This window comes from Scyliorhinus torazame, chromosome 2 (genome assembly GCF_047496885.1).
Source record: "Scyliorhinus torazame isolate Kashiwa2021f chromosome 2, sScyTor2.1, whole genome shotgun sequence".
NCBI lineage: Eukaryota > Metazoa > Chordata > Chondrichthyes > Carcharhiniformes > Scyliorhinidae > Scyliorhinus > Scyliorhinus torazame.
The window spans coordinates 232317912-232335592 of NC_092708.1; the positions used below are offsets into that span (position 1 = coordinate 232317912).

The following is a 17681-nucleotide window of genomic DNA, read 5'->3' on the forward strand; positions in this document are numbered from 1 at the left end:
ATTTTATGGCTGTGTCATTGCTGCTTAATATTTTGTTGTGACCGACTCATTTGTCTTTGTGTTGACAGAGGCTATTGTTAGTAGTGGTAAAGCAGATAAATCTCCTCATGAGCAGGAGATAAAGTTTTTTGCCAAGGTACGTGACATTCCAGAACATTACTAAAGGAAGTTTATTTTTTTCTAGATGGCCGTGGTCTACTTTCAGTGTTGTCAAAATCAAATAACTGACTTATATAATCAAATAATGGGGGGGAGATGGTGGATTGATGGTAACATCACGGGGCTAGTTGATACAATCCCAGTTGATGGGATAACTAGACGGGAAGATCCCAGAATGGAACCCTGGATCAAAAGACCGTAACTTTTACTTTTTTTTAATCAAACATGGAGGAACAGAGTCACTGGGCCGCTAATTAGTTTTAACAAGAAAAAAAACATTTATTAACCATGGATTATAATACAATTCTTCTTTACTTCCACCCCCACCGCCATCTTAACAAATACACAGATTTTAAGATTAATACAGATGACAAAGTACATTTGAAGCTACAATGGCCTTGTTAACACACAGAATCCCATTTTAAGCACACCCAATTGGCTGTGGTCAAAGACATAATCTGCTTTAAAACCAACTAGTGTCTGTGGAATGCTTCCTCGGAACCCACCCAGATGATTGTCATATGAAAGTTTCCAAACTCCACTCCAAAAATACGCTTTAAAACTTGTTCTCATAATGATGCTTTCCATTCCTAAATCCGCTCCTCATTTTCCAAAGGAGTCTTTTGAACAGAGCTTTTGTTCCACTCCAGGTTTTACACCAACACCTTTTTAAGGATTTCTTGGTCTCGACTAACGTCCACTGTGAATACAAACTCTGATATCCAGCCAATGCTGTCTTCCCAATTACTTTAAAATTTGTTTTGCAGGCTGCAGTAAGACATTCCAAACTTTAGGGTTGCTTTTGAAACCTTTAGTATTAATTTAGAGACCTTTAGAAACTTAGCGTCTCACCACCCGATCCCTTCTCAGCTTTGTCTGTGCTACCCGTGAACTTTATCCTGTTCTATTTCCAGGTTTCTAGAACCAACCATCCTTTAGTTCCTCTGTAGCTTTCTTTCTTCCATTTTGCTGCTTTGAGCAGAGCTAGGAGAGCTGCCTTCTCACTGTCTCCCTGTCCACAACTGTTGTTTGTAGGGCTGTGGGAGGTTTTCCCTCTCCTGCGGTCTATCAGCACTAACTGACTTACAGTTAAAACTAAATAACAAAGGTCAGTTTATTTCCCTTCAAAGGCTTTTAGTTTGCCAAGCAGCTATTTGTACTCTTCACGCTGTAGCTCCCTCTCTATCATAATAGAATCCAGTTGGAACTGAAATCAACTTCCCTGCACACTGTGGTGAACCACTGTAATAGGAGATGTAAGGTAGGACCTGCACTACAGGTTCGCCGGTAGCTCCTGGCGGCTGGCTCTGCCCACGGAGAACTGTATAAATATGCATGACCTCCAGTGCCCTGCCATTTCACCAGCTGCAGCAGGAGGCCACGCATCTGACTGTAATAAAGCCACACACACAAAAGACCTTTTCTAAGCACGAATCATAGAATTTGCAGTGCAGAAGAAGGCCAATCGGCCTGTCGAGTCTGCACCGGCTCTTGGAAAGAACACCCTACTTAAGCCCACGCCTCCACCCTATCCCCTAACCCAACCTAGCCTTTTTGACACTAACCTGCACATCTTTTTTTTTTTCTTTTCTTTTTTTAAATTATTTTCTTTTTTATCTCCGAACTGTGGCTCCCCTTCTATCTTTGACTCCCCTTATTTCCCTCGCTGCCATCCTCTTACGGAGCTGGTGTGCCAGCATCCGACTAGCCATACTCGTAGGTCGCCCCCTGCGCTTTCCTCCACTGTGCCTCCGCCTTCCCTGTGGTCAACAGGTCAAACTCCGTCTGGAGCCGTCGTCTTGCCCCAAGTAATCTTTCCTCCGGGGCCTCTGCGTATCTCCTGTCCGCTCTCAAAATCTCCCCCACTAACCTCTCCCTTTCCATACCCTCTGTCTTCTCCCTATGAGCCCTAATGGAAATTAGCTCTCCCCTGATCACCGCCTTCAACGCCTCCCATACCACCCCCACCCGCACTTCCCCATTGTCGTTGGCCTCCAAGTACCTTTCGATACACCCCCTCACCTTCCCACACACCACCTCGTCCGCCAGCAGTCCCACATCCAGCCGCCACAACGGGCGTTGGTCCCTCTCCTCTCCCAGCTCCAGTTCCACCCAGTGCGGGACATGGTCCGAAACGGCTATAGCCGAATACTCCGTCCCCTCCACCCTCGGGATGAGCGCCCTACCCAGAACAAAGACATCTATCCGGGAGTAGGCTTTGTGTACATGGGAGAAGAAAGAAAATTCCCTGGCCTGCGGCCTTGCAAACCGCCATGGGTCCACTCCCCCCCATCTGATCCATAAACCCCCTAAGTACCTTGGCTGCCGCCGGCCTCTTTCCAGTCCTTGATTTGGAGCGGTCCAGTGCTGGATCCAACACTGTACTGAAGTCCCCTCCCATTATCAGGCCTCCTATCTCCAGGTCCGGAATGCGCCCCAACATGCGCTTCATGAATCCTGCATCATCCCAGTTCGGGGCGCATACGTTTACCAACACCACCCACGTCCCTTGCAGCCTACCGCTCACCATTACGTATCACCCTCCATCGTCCGCTACAATAGTCTTGGCCTCAAATGACACCTGCTTTCCCACCAATATTGCCACCCCTCTATTCTTCGCGTCCAGTCCCGAGTGGAATACCTGTCCTACCCATCCCTTTCTGAACCTGACCTGGTCCGCCACCTTCAGATGTGTCTCTTGGAGCATGGCCACGTCCGCCTTCAGTCCCTTTAAGTGCGCGAACACTCGAGCCCTCTTCACCGGCCCATTCAGGCCCCTCACATTCCACGTTATCAGCCGGATTGGAGGAGCTCTCACCGCCCCCCCCCCCCCCGCCGACTAGCCATCTCCTTTTCTGGGCCAGTCCCGTGTCCACGCCTCCCTCACCCTCCAGTCCCCCAGAAGGGGGACCCCCGTCCCGACCACCTCTTCTGTGTCCCATTCCCTTTCGACCAGTGCAGCAGCAACCCTTCCCCCCCTCCCCTCCCCCCGCTAGACCCCTGTCTAGCTTTTTTGCTCCACCCATGTCACTCCCGTAAGTCAGCTGACGCCTGCTGACCCCGGCTTCCCCCGCCGTCCCATTGACCTCCCCACGTGGGAGTCTCCCAATCCATATGCATTCCTTCGTTCCCCTTCCCGCCTTTCTTCCCGCGCGCGGGAAAAAACCCCGTGCTTTCCAAAGCCCGCTCCGCCCCCTCTGGCGCAGCTCCGGTCGCGGCCTTGTCTCTCTCCCCCAGCCCATGTAACATTTCCTGCGCGTAATTGACCCCCGAAATACAACAACCATCACACATCAAACCCCAAAACATGCCCCCCACCCTCACAAACCCTCAGAGTCCAACTTTCCGGCTTGTACAAAGGTCCACGCCTCCTCAGGCGTTTCAAAGTAATAGTGTTGGCCCTTGTATGTGACCCACAGTTGCGCTGGCTGCAGCATTTCGAATTTCACTTCTTTCCGGTACAACGCCGCTTTGGCCCGGTTGAAACCCGCTCTCCGCTTTGCAACCTCCGTGCTCCAGTCCGGGTATATTCGGATCTCTGCATTGTCCCACTTACTGCTCCGCTCCTTCTTGGCCCATCTCAGGACCCACTCTCTGTCCGTGAACCGGTGGAACCTCACCACCATCGCCCTTGGCGGCTCATTTGCCTGGGGCTTCTTCGCCAGCACCCGATGTGCTCCGTCCAACTCCAGCAGCCTCGAAGGGGCCTTCGTGCCCATCATCGTCTCGAGCATCGTGCTTGCGTATTTCCGGCATCAGCCCCCTCCATTCCCTCAGGGAGACCCAGGATTCGCAGATTTTTTCTCCTCGACCTGTTCTCCAGGTCTTCGAGTCTTCCCGCCCACCTCTTGTGTAGCGCCTCGTTCTGCTCCACTCTCACCGCCAGGCCCACGAGCTCATCCTCGTTCTGACTGACTCTTTTCTGTACCTCCTGGATCTTAGCTTTGTGGGCCTTCTGCGTGATCCCAAGTCCTTCAATTGCCGAAAGCATAGGCGCCAACATCTCTTTGCGCATCTCCTTGCGCTGCTGCTCGAAGCAGCGCTTGATGAACTCCTGCAGCTCCCCTTTGTCCCTGGCCGCCGCCATTTTGTTTTCTTTCCCTCGCTTCTCCCGTTGCTCCTGTGCCGCTCCTTTGGCCGTTACACTTCTGGTCCGTTTCATAGAAGTTGGCAGTGTTTGCTTCACCAGTCTGCCCCAAAAAGTCTATGGAAACTCCTGAAAAAGGTCTGAGAGTCGGTTCCAGACGGGAGCTGCCGAATGCGCGACCTACTCCTCCATGGCCGCCACCAGAAGCCTCGTCCCCGCCTCTTCAATGGCCTTGGTAGATCCTTTCACAGTTGTTCCCTCTGCTGCTAGAATTCACCTTTGATAGAGCCAAGAGAGATTGCAGCTTTAAGCATGCCCTTCCCCCGCCTGCATGCTGGAAGAGGCCTCTGTCTATTGCTGCAGATCAAGCCAAATCCTTCACTGTATCTGCCGGGTCTGGCAGCCAAAAGACACAACATTCCTGGGGGACACCGTCAGGGAAATGCTGCAGTCTTCATCCCACACCGGGAAATGTCAAACAAATGCCGTGGGGGCCCTGTAAAAGAGCCCAAAAGCCCAGGTAAGTTCTTTGTAGTCATAGGTTCAAATCCCACCACAGCAGCAGGAATTTTAATTCAATTAATTAAAAATTTTAGAAGTGAATGTTAGCCTCTGTAATGGTGATATATCATCATGAAGCTGTCATCCATTGTTGTAAAAATGTCTTTTAGGGAAGGAAATCTGCCATCTTTACCTGGTCTGGCCTACATGTGACTCCTGACCCGCAGCAATGTGGTTGGCTCTTAAATGCCCTCTGAAATGTCCGAGCAAATCATTCAGTTCAAGGTTAATTAGGGATGGGCAACTAATACTGGCCTGCGAAGGACACCTACATCCCATGAAATAATTAAAGAAAACACCATGTGGAGGGTCAACTGTAGCACTTACACACCAGACTTCATTTTACTTTTAAAAAATAGTACTCGATGAAATTCTTTTCACTTGGAAATCCATTATTCTTTTTCACTCTTTTTCCAGACCTAAGTGCCCGATATGAAAACACTGTATAATTTTAATCATATTAGGACAAATTTCTATTTGTGGGGAAAGGGAGAATATGTCACTGGGTAAGTTGCTCATTTGAGGGCAGCACGGTGGCGTAGTGAGTAACACTGCAGCCTCACGGTACCGAGGTCCGTGTGGAGTTTGCACATTCTCCCCGTGTTTGCGTGGGTTTCGCCCCTACAGCCCAAAGATGCGCAGGGTAGGTGGATTGGCCACACTAAATTGCCCCTTAATTGGAAAAATGGGTACACTAAATTTATTAAAACATTTTTTAAAAGTTGCTCATTTGGAGAGATTATGCAGAACGATGGGTTGAATTACCTCCTGTGCTGTAACAATTCCGTGAATTTGGCCTGTTTGTATTATCTGCTTTATATTTCCATTTAAGTGGTTAGTTAGCCATCAATTGCTAAAATAGAATATGAACAAAATGCATCCAATATCGAATCATTGCTCAGCAAATTAATCTTCAAAAGAAATAATTCTCTTCCAGATTCTGCTACCTCTGATTGACGAATATTTTAAGAACCACTGTACGTACTTCTTATCCTCTCCAACCAAGAGTCTCAGCGGCAGTGGATACGCGTCCAACAAGGAAAAGGAAATGATAGCAAGGTGGGGAAATTCTTTATTTAAAACATTTATTGTAGGGTTTGTATTTTAGTTCTGGGGTCGTGACCAGAATGTTAGAGGCTCATGATCCCGCATCATGTCGGGGTAATTCTTTATGAGCTCACAAATTAATGGCTAGGAAATGTGTTCGCTGATCAATTTAAAGATGGCTAATGGGTTTCCAAGTTTCAATGACCCAAGGAGGTCCTCCAGCCCTGAAGGATCTGCAACCCAGCTAATGAAGTTGGATGTTGCTGATGTGTAAAGGAGAGAGACCGAGAGGGATTCTCCGGTCCCCCAGCTGCGTATTTTTGGCAGCGCGCATATCACTGGCAGCGAGATTCTCTCTCCCTGTCGCTTGTCAATGGGAAACCACCCCGCGCCACCAGGAAACCCATGGGCGGGGATGCACTGCCAGCAGGAAAAGAGAATCCCAATGGCCAGAGAATTCCAGCCAGTCTCTTACGGTGCTCACATTTTTAAAAGGTGATAGAAAAATTGGCCACAGCTGCCAAACCAGTAATGTGGAAAGAAATGGTGGATGGAGTCCAGCGGATAGTGCAGAGTGGCTTTAATAGGGCCTTAATGATGCCAAATTGTATCAATCCCATCAGATCAGATATGCTGCATCATCATCAAACATAAATCGAAAGATGAATATGCCTATTTGGCAACCTGTCACTCACTATGATCATGGCTGATCCCATCCTGGTCTCAACTCCATCGTCCTGCCCGTTCTCCATAACCCTTCAACCCATTACCAATTAAAAATCTGTCTACCTCTTCCTTAAATTTACTGACTGTCCCTGCATCCACCCCATTCTGGGCTAGCTAATTCCACCGATTCATAACCCTTTTTGAGAAGTAGAGCGGTTTCTGCATTGCCCAACGCTGATATCGTAATTGGCAATCAGGCGGAGAATCCGTTCCAACGCCCAAATCGGGGGCGGTGCTGGTTTGACGCCGGTTTTCGGGGTCTCCGCCCCCTCTGAAATGGCATCATCGTGTTGCGCGTCGCACGCCTTGCAACGGCATTGGCGCGTCATCGGAAGGCCCTCCCCCGATGCACTGTCCCCAAAGAGCCGAGTTTCCGACTGCGCGGTTGACATGTGGTCCAAGCGGTCCGTAATCTAGCATGGCGGCAGTGGACTGTGTCCAGCGCCGCCACAGTCGGTCGGGAGTCATGCCACTTGCCATTGGCCGGGGGGCTGCTTCCGCGAAGTCTGGGGAGACTGTTGGGGGGTGGCCATGGGGTGGCCTGTGGGGCCATATTTGGTAGGTCGTGTCCGCATGTGGCTGGTGCCATGTTGTACGCCGCGACCACTGCAGGCCATCGCTGTGCGTATGCGCGGCCATTCTCTGGCCATTTTTGGAGCGGAAGCTGGGAGTTTTATCCGGTGCCGCTGCTAGCCCCTCACCGGTCCCAGAATCGGTGAGAGTTTAGCGCCGATTTTGGCGTCGTAAAACGCCCGGGAATTCTCCGTTTCAGCCGGTACTTAGCCACTGAAACGGAGAATCCAGTCCGTAGTTTTTCCTCAAATCTGTTTTAAATTTGCTACCTCTTATTCTAAGATTATGACCTCTCATTTTAGAATGTCCCACAAGAGGAAGTATCAGCTCCACGTCTACTTTATCCACATCTTTTAGCATCCTGCAGCTCTCAATTAGATCTTCCCTCATTCTTCTAAACTCTACAGCGTATGGGCCTAAAACTGTTCAATCTCTCCTCATACGACAAATCCCTCATCTCTGGAATCAATCTAGTGAACCTCCTCTGAAATGCTTTTGACGCCACTACATCTTTCCTCAAATATGGGGACCAATACTCCAGGTGCGGTCTTACCAATGTCTTGTATAATTGCAACAACACTACTTTACCTATATATTCAATTCCTTTTGCTATAAATGCCAACATTCCATTTGCTTTCTTTATTACCTGCTGCACCTACATGCTTATTTTCTGTGACTCATGCGTGAGGACACCCAGATCCCTCTGCATCGGAGCACCCTGAAGTCTCTCCCCATTTAGATAAGAAATTGCCTTCTATTTTTTCACAAAATGCATGACTTCACACTTATCTTCTTTAAACTCCATCTGCCACATTTTGGCCCACTCTTCTAACCTATCTATATCCATTTGTAAGGTTTTTATTTCCTTTGCAACTTAGTGTCCCACCTATTTTTGTGTCATCTGCAAATTTGGCTATAGATCTTTCTATCCCTGTATCCAAGTCGTTATTATAGATTGTAAATAGCTGGGGCGCAAGGACTGAACCCTGTGGCACCCCATTAGTTACACCTTGCCACCCAGAAAAAGACCCATTTATCTCGAAGCTCTATCCCATGTCCGTCAGCCAGTCTTCTATCCAAGCTAATAAATTATCCCTAATCCCATTTGACCTCACCTTGCGAATCAATCTGTACGGCACCTATCAAAACACCTTCCAGAAGTCCAGATACACAACATCTACAGGATCTCGATTATCCGCTTTGCTTGTTACATCTTCGAAGAGCTCAAGCAAATTAGCCAAACATGATTTGCCCTTCATAAAACCTTGCTGCCTCTGACGTATAGCGCTTTGGCTTTCCAAATGTCCTGATATTACATCCCTAATAATTGATTCTAACAATTTTCCAACAACAGATGTTAAACTAACTGGTCTGTAATTTCCCACATTCTGCCTCCCTCCCTTTTTGAATAAGGGCGTTATGTCAGCAATTTTCCAATCCTCTGGAACCTTTCCCGTGTTCCGGGGAATTTTGGAATATCATAACCAATGGATCCTTTAACACACTAGGATGCAGGCCATCAGGCCCTGGGGACTTGTCTGCCCTCAATCCCAAGAGTTTGTTGAGTACCGTTTCCCTGTTGATGCTGATTGTTCCAAGTTCCACCCTTTCTATTACCTCTGAATTGCCCGTTCCTATAGGAATGGTACTAGTGTCCTCCACTGTGAAAACTGAGGCAAAGTATTGATTTGGCATCCTTACCATTATTAACTCACCAGTTTCATCTTCCAAGGGGCCAACATACACCTCACAGTGTCATAGGGCTGGATTCTCCATTTCAGTGAAAACTGTGGTCTTTTACACTGGAAAAACTGGCATCAAAAGGCCACAGATTCACAGCCCTGCAGGGGGTTAGCAGGGAGCCATCATGGAGCTTGCAGCTCCAGTTGCAGATACGGTCCCCCCGCACCTCCGGGTCAGAGGCCGCGCATGCGCACGGCTGCGGCCTCCAGCACACGCCGTGCTCCATGACGGACTCAGACTGCAGACTTGGACCTCGGAAATAGTGCTCCCAATTGACTGCGTGCCCGACCCGGACCGCCCGCACAATAAAGGCTCAATCCCATATGAGACCCCCCCCCGCCCTCCGATCGGCCAGCCCCCGACCATGGTTTCCCGAATGGCTGGGACCACATTAGAAATATACTGTCAGGAATTTGGTCGGGCGGGGGCGGGCAATAGCGGGGCAGGCCTCTGGCAATGGCATCAGGTGGTGGATACTCTGCGCAGTACGCCGCTTTTCGGGTGGCGGAAATTCGCCGAACCGACGTCGGTCCTGATTTCATGCGGGAAACTGGATTCCTCGCCCCATCGCCGACGCGATTCCGGCGTCGGGGTGCGGAGAATCCTGCCCATAACCTTTTGTTTCTATTTGTGCTGTTAGCTCATTAAGTTTGTTACGAATGCTTCTAGCATTTAGATATAAAGCTTTTAAATTTGTTTTACTGTTAGATTTCTCTATTCTTCAATGATTCCTTGGTGCATAAAGACTGTCACCTGTTCTGTCCCTCACTTTTATTTTCTGGTAACCATCCACCACATTGCTGAGCTGCACTCTTACCTCTTCATTTGCCTTAGTCGGTGATTGAGGCTGAAATGTTTAACTCATTGAAAAGGTACCTGGACCTGCATCTAAAGTGTTGTAACCTGCCCTGCAAAGCTATGGACCAGGTGTTGGAAAATGGAATTAAAATGAGCAGCTAGCTTTCTTCTCTTTTTGGCTGGCACAGACACAATGGGCTGAATGGCCTCTTTCCACACCGTTTCTAAGGTGTTGGATCTTTAAAAGGCTTTTGATGAATAGTTATTAATTAAACTCAGAGATGTGGGGATTCAAGGTAAATTATGGGAATGAATAGGAATGTAGGAACCCAAATCCTGGGGCTGGTTAAAAAGCAAGTGATCGAACAGGTAAAAACATCAGAGAAGTACAAAGAACCTGCAGGATAGCGATACCTTTCTGAAGTCAATGGACAGGTAAATATTTGGGATGTATGACAGGTGGTTATATCCCATCCCTGCTCCCAAGTTGAAACCTCTGCCTATGGAATGTGAATGTGTCCTAAAAGAGAGCAAGCACGTTCATTTAAATATGTATGTCAGTCATACTGTGAGATGATAAAATAATCTTCAAGTTTTCAAAATATTGACCATAATTTCAAATTGAAATGTAAGAAGGCTAAAAGGAAGTCTGAGTTCGACTGATAATTGATTAGACCAAATTTAAGGAGCTTCACGTAGTCAATATCATTTTTCGATCACATTGCTCTGAATTTAATGAGTTTAAAATAGCAATGTTAATTCCTCAGTATTCTAGTTTTATTGTTGATTTTGTTAATGACATAGTAACGAGGTGAATATTGCTGTAATTGTGTATTTAATGTCTCTTGGGGTTTTGTTTTCTGTTCTCTCCTGTTCTAGTATTTTCTGCAAACTTGCAGCTCTTGTCAGACACCGAATCTCTCTCTTTGGTAAGCAATCTGCCACTCTCCTTACAGTTTTAATCGCATCACGCGTAAAATGCCTGAATGAAATGGGCCCATAAATTCAGTATTGGGACTAATGCCTGAACAGATTGAGCTGAGGTTGGACGGAGTTGTTGTTGCAGGGGGGAAAGGCAGGCAATCCATTGCTACTTTTGTATGTTTTGCGCCGGAATAATCATTGCATAATAGATATCCTGCGGTGCAGAATCAGGCCGTTCTGCCCTTTGAGTCTGCACTGATACTCTGAAAGAGAGCCCTACCTAGGCCAACTCCTGGTTCTATCCCTGTGACCTAACCTGTACATCCCTGGACACTAAGGGGCAATTGATCATGCCCAACGCACCTAACCTGCACATTTTTGGACTGGGAGAAACCCAGGCAGACACTGTGTGAGCCTACAAACTCCACACAGACAGTCACCCAAGGCTGGACTTGAACCTGGGTCCTTGGTGTTGTGAGGCAGCAGTGGTAACCACTGTGCCATCGTTCTTTCAACCCAATATGTCAATGGTTTTTCAAACACTTCCATCAGTGGTCCTAGGGGAAATAAAGCATAATGGACAATCTATTCCTTTTCACCAGATTCAATAAGACATTTTTAAAGCAAGCTTGCACGTGTAGATGCTAAGCCAACCCAATTTATCATGTATATGTATGTATGTACTTCATGATGTTAATTTGCACCATGGGGCAGATAACACTGGAAAGGGCTCGTGACTCAGTGGGTAGAAACCCTGCCTCTGAACCAGAAGCTCTGGGGTTGAGTCCTACACCAGGACTTGATGATCAAAGTAGGCGTGTTCATAACACAGCTAAATAGGTTGAATATCAAACAGAAAATCCTTCCAACATGCCGAGGACAGGCAGCGGGAGAAAATACTGGTCAGCCATGGTGATGGAAGGAATGTTGGAGCCTCTCCTTAGCTCCAGACTACAAACAACATGCATATAAAAGTGTATATAAAATGTATATGCAACCCTTTACATGCAGTTCTCACAGTATGCACATATATAGCTCCAGACTGTAGATGTATGTAAAAGTGTACATTACCACAGCAACCGGCACTTCCTGAGTGAACTGTAATATAGCACTACAGATACACTGATGAGCAGAACAAACTCTGCCAACCTTTATATAACTCAGCCAATTCAAATCAACAACTGACTGGATTGACCGATGTCACCCAAAATCAAAATTACACCCCTATCTGACAATGCAATATTATGTGTGATTAAACTATTTTCTGCTTAACCACAATTTGTAAGCAGTATTGCTCCTGATCCTCTGGACCTTGCCAATTAACACTAACATCCTTTGGGAGTCTTCTTTTTTTGGCTCCTACCCACCCGTTTCTTGCCTGAAAAACAGGTGACAAGTAGTTGGAAAATGGATGGAGTGGTGGGGGATGGGTAAGGAGGGGGTAGTGAGGGGGAAATCAGTCATTCCATTGACACTCTCAGCCTCTGGCATGAAAATTGCAGGTGGGTTTGTAAATGGACAAGCAGCAAGCCAGCTGCTTCCTGGCAAGACACTGTTTAAATATTTAAATCAGGATCCCACAGAAGTTGCAGGACACCAATAACCATTTTCAGATGTAAATGTGTGAAGTGTATTCACAGTGCACTTATACCTGGCATCTTGGTGCCACTCATAAACCAGATGGAAATGTTTAAAACATTCATTCTTGTGGAACTGGGTGAAGAAGGAATGTCTTTCCTGAACCCACTAAGAAACCTCAGGTCCCCTGCTAACCTGCCCTAGGCCTCACCCCTGGCATCACCACCACCACCATGCCTTCCACAACCTGATCCCATCTGGACTCAGTGTGAGCCCAAAGAATCAGCATGAGATCTAATTGCTTTCTCACTCACCAACCTCCAGCAAGAGTTCCCAAACCGTTCGTAGTGACCCACTGTGGTGTCACAGGGAGTGCAACTGGTCTCGTGCACTTTCCCATCTCCAAGGCAGCAAATCTGGGGTCTAATGGAACAAATGCAGCTCACCGGTGACATTTCAATGAAATTTGAACCTAAAAATTACTTGGGGCTCGTCAAAGCCATCTTTGGATGAGAAGTACAGCTGCTCTGTCCATTTTGTGTGCATTTCACATGATGCTGACGGTCTCTTCCCACAGTTCGAAGATGGTGTCTGGGTGATTATTAAAGATGAGATTGCGGAGTACTTGGAATTGCATGATAAAATAGGACTGAGTCAGCACAGCTTCGTCAAAGGGGGGTCATGTCTGACAAGTCTGTTAGAATTCTTTCAGGAGGTAACAAGGAAGTTAGACAATGGCGAACCAGTGGACGTGATCTACTTAGATTTGCAGAAGGCCTTTGACAACGTGCGATATAGGAGGCTGTTAAATAAGTTAAGAGCCCATGGTGTTGAGGGTAATAGATAGAGGATTGGCTGACTGGCAGAAGACAGAGAGTAGGAATAAAGGGGTCTTTTTCAGGGCGGCATCCGGTGTGCCTCAGGTGTCTGTGTTGGGACTACAACTTTTCACAATATACATTAACAGTCTGAAAGAAGGAACTGAGGGCATTGTTGCTAAGTTTGCAGTTGATACAAAGCTATGCAGTGGGACAGGTAGTTCCTGCTTGAGGAAGCTTGGGGGGGGGGGGGGAGGGTGCTGCAGAAGGACTTGGACAGGCTAGGAGACTGGGCAAAGAAGTGGCAGATGGAAGACAATGTGGAAACGTGTGAGATTATGTACTTTGGTACGAAGAGTGGAGACATAGACTGTTGGGGGAAAAGGCTTAGGAAATCAGAAGCACAAAGGGACTTAGTAGTCCAAGTTCAAAATTCTCTTAAGGTTAACGTGCAGGTTCAGTCGACAGTTTGGAAGGCAAACACAATGTTAGCATTCATGTCGAGAGGGCTAAAGTCCAGGGATGTACTTCTGAGGCTGTATATGGCTCTGGTCAGACCCCATTTTGGAGTATTGTGAGCAGTTTGGGCTCCGTATTTAAGAACGGATGTGCTGGCCTTGGAAAGAGTCCTGAGGTTGTTCACAAGAATGATCCCTGGAATGAAGAGCTTGTCATATGAGGAGCAGTTGAGGACTCTGTGTCTGTACTCATTGGAGTTTGGAAGGATGAGGCGATATCTTATTGAAACTTACAGGATACTGCGAGGCCTAGATAGAGTGGACGTGGAGAGGATGTTTCCACTAGGAGGAAAAACTAGAACCAGAGGACACCATCTCAGACTAAAGGGACCATCCTTTAAAACAGAGATGAGGAGGAATTTCTTCAGCCAGAGGATGGTGAATCTGTGGAACTCTTTGCTGCAGAAGGCTGTGAAGGCCAAGTCACTGAGTGTCTTTAAGACAGAGATAGATAGGTTCTTGATTAATAGAGGGATCAGGGGTTATGGGGAGAATGGGGATGAGAAACATATCAGCCATGATTGAATGGTGGAGTAGACTCGATGGGCCAAATGACCTAATTCTGCTCCTGTCTTATAGCCTTGTGGCATCAACATTAATTACAATGTTGTCTTTGCTCAAATAAGCAGGGTAATAGATGCTATAATGTATTTCATTGCTTACTTCTGAAGGCAGCGACTCTGGTACGATGGTAAACTGTTTACATATTTTGGCTCGGACCCTGGACCCGAGGTAATCTTGGCACTTCTTTACTTTCAGCCATTTCATCATTCATCTTTTGTTGCTTTTTAAATGGCAGCTGTTGAACCCTTTAACTGGACCTGTGCAATTATTCACAATTGTGGTTTTTAGAACTGTCATGAAGTCTGGTTCAGAGCTGGTGAAAGCTGGACTGCGTTCGTTCTTTGAAAATGGAGCAGAAGACCTGGAGAAAACACTGGAAAATTTGAAACTTGGAAAATTCACACATTCACGATCCCAACTAAAGGGAGTCACTCAGAACATCAACTACACGACTGTCGCTCTGCTACCTGTGCTAACTTCACTATTTGGCCATTTCAGTCAAAATCAGTTTGGAACCGACATAATCTGTGAGTAACTTGGTTTATCAAAATCGTGCTGTACTGTTCTTGGCTTCATCATTGACTGAGCTGTGAACTCTGACTCAACCCTTTATTTGTAAGTTTTAGTTGTTTTAAGGCAAAAGAGAAATAGACGACAGAATATTTGGGCAGGAGTTACTGGATCAGATATACCTGGTTAGTTAAACCTTTTCCTGCGTTCTTCAGTTCAAAATAATGTATCCCCGTAAATTTCAGGAAGTGCGATCTAGGAATTGCATGCCAGTGACAGAACTTTCCAGATTTTCCTTTCATTACAATTAATGAAAGGAAAATGCAGCAGGTTTTAGGAGAGCAGCGAGATTCCCCCATCCGCCAGGTGTTATTTTCTGTGCTCTGGTCAGGTGATGCTAAACAGTTGGCCATTGAAGGCAAATACCTACCCTTCTAGTTCTCTTGGAATGATGCAACAAAATGTATAACAAGGAGCTTGAGAATCAGATTTGCCTGGGTTGCCTTAGGCAACATCTTTGGAGAGGACTCCGGAAGATCCAGATTCAAAGTAATGACTGACTGAGTAGGCTTTATTTTGGTACTTTGTCAACGTTTGCTTCAGTTAAAAATGTGATGGGAGATTGCTTCATTAAGAATCCCAAACTCATAGATTTCCTGTGTTCTGCTTACAGTGGATGATGTCCAAGTGTCCTGCTATAGGATCCTGTGCAGCCTGTATGCCTTAGGAACGGGGAAGAACGTTTTTGTTGAAAGGTAACTCCAATATCAAATGTGGCTTTGGTCAGATTTAGGATCATGAAATTAAAGCCTTTCTGAAACATGGACATTTTGAACAAATCCAGTTAAATCTAAATTGTCTGAAATCACCAGCACAACTATCATTGCGACAACCTCAACACAGTGAAGTAATACTAAAGTTTATAGTGGCATTATGCACTCCTAAATGATTAACAAATCACAGGCCTGGATCACGGAAATTGCAGACCACCCAGAAGGAAAAAAAACAAAGAATGAGGAAATAAGAATACTGGTCTGAACTGTTTTTTCCTTCTGGACAGTGCAAAACATCATCGCTGATAAACTTCTTGGCATTGAGGGAAGTTCCCTAATTTGGCAGTAAATGGGTACTTGGATACCATTGGGAATATATTGCAGAATGCTGAATGAAGAAAGTCATCCTCCTTACCCATGTCTTACCTTGAGGCCATATTTAGTGTGGGCAGCGTGTCCACTCCCAAAAGGCCACAGGAGGGGTTAAGGGCTTCAGAATTTCGTGTAACCAGGCCTCTGCTTAGTTTTAAGCTGTTTCAACAGACACCAACCCAAGTTATGGAGGAATGTGGATTTTCAGAGCCATGGGCCGCCATTCTCCGGCGACGCTGCACTGGAAAAGCAGCTCGCCATGGTGCAGCATGCCCGGTGAAAGCCGGGAGACCCCGCTCCCGAGACCTACCCGGCTCGCAAAGCCTCGCGAGATTCGACGCAATCTCGCGAGACGTTGCAAGGGGAATCCCGCCCATAATGGGCGGGATCACTTTTTAGCTATTCTGCAGATTAGAGCGAGGCAGTAAGCCTCACTCTAATGTGTAGATTCCCAAGGCACCTGAGGCTTTGGGATTCAATCCCTTTGCTTTGGGGACCTTGGACGAGTGCCGTTTGTTACTGGCACCCACAAATGGGGACCAGATGGAATGGTACTTGTGGTGTCTCCAACGAGATCAGATGCCCCTGGCTGCATGCCATTTGGGCAGGGTGGTGTCCTGGCACTGCTAGTGTCACCTGGGTAACCTGGTAGTGCCAGCCTGGCACCCTGACAGTGCGACTTGGGTGCCAGCATGTCACTGGCAAGGTGACCAGATGGCACTGCCAGCTGTCTGGGGCACTGCCAGAGTACCAGGTTGGCACTGCCAAGGTGCCACGCTGGCATATTTTGCACATGCGTGATTGGGCTGGGGTTGCCTGCTGTGGGTATTGGGGATGAGGGGGATGGGGGGTCATGTTGTGTTTGGGCTGGGGGGGTGAGGTTGGGGATTCTTTTCGGGGCCACGGAGATCTCTTGCTACAACAAGGAGTTCCATTGAGCAGAGCTCCCCATTGTAAAAAACGGGGCTATGTGCGGCCTCAGCTGCGTGTTGCCTATTTAGGCCCCATATTCAAAGCGAGTCGTGTTGAATAGCCAAGTGTTCTCAGGACTACGAGTGCCAGGAAACACGTAGCTAAATGCGCTCACTCGGGAACTTTGTTCCCTTTTGCGTAGATCGTGCCCATGGTGTTGACCTACAACTCTGCCGACGGTTCTGTGTCCAAACGTTTGCCAACAAGCATAACGTTTAGTTGGCATGGGCTGAGTGACCAGGGTGTTCAGATCAGCCTCACTCTGAACAGCAAAATAGTTTTGCTTGTGCACTGCATTGCACAACTTTTTCACTACCCAGGCTAAAATTAGTATAGAATGAAACTTATGTCAGCTTCCATTATCATCATCGCCATTCACATCAGAGGATTATTTTTGGAAAGTCAAATTTTTTCACGGCAAGAGGCTGAATTCAGGTAAATTTTAAAATCAGTTCAAGTAAAATATAAAATTGCGAACAATAAAAGACAGGTGAGAGCAAAACAACATAGTAAATCAAACCAAAAACCTTATTCCCAGAAAAGCAACAAAAAATAAAATAAAAGATAAAAAATACAGATAAAAATTCACCATGTGGACAATGATTAAAATGTGTTCCCGGGCAGCACGGTGGCGCAGTGGGTTAGTACTGCGGCCTCGCAGCGCTGAGGTCCCAGGTTCGATCCTGGCTCTGGGTCACTGTCCGTGTGGAGTTTGCACATTCTCCCCGTGTTTGCGATGGTTTCGCCCCCACAACCCAAAAATGTGCAGGCTAGGTGGATTGGCCAGGCTAAATTGCCCCATAATTGGAAAAAATGAATTGGGTACTCTAAATTAAAAAAAAAAAAATTCTCCCCAGATTAAATCAGTAGTTACTAGAGCACTGTGAAGCTAGCACTAATGGAAAGTGGGATTGGTTTGTTTCCTATTGATTTGTCATTTGCGTTTTTATTATCTGTG

General features: G+C 46.8%; 1 protein-coding gene across 1 annotated transcript in view; it reads left to right on the forward strand.

Moving 5' to 3' along the window:
• Positions 1-17681, forward strand: part of ryr3 (ryanodine receptor 3) — a 593334-nt gene that overhangs the window by 389477 nt on the left and 186176 nt on the right. The window contains 6 exon segments of the mRNA XM_072484927.1: positions 69-136; positions 5745-5866; positions 10574-10623; positions 14204-14264; positions 14385-14623; positions 15280-15361. Of these exon segments, the coding sequence (XP_072341028.1) occupies positions 69-136; positions 5745-5866; positions 10574-10623; positions 14204-14264; positions 14385-14623; positions 15280-15361 (622 nt within the window).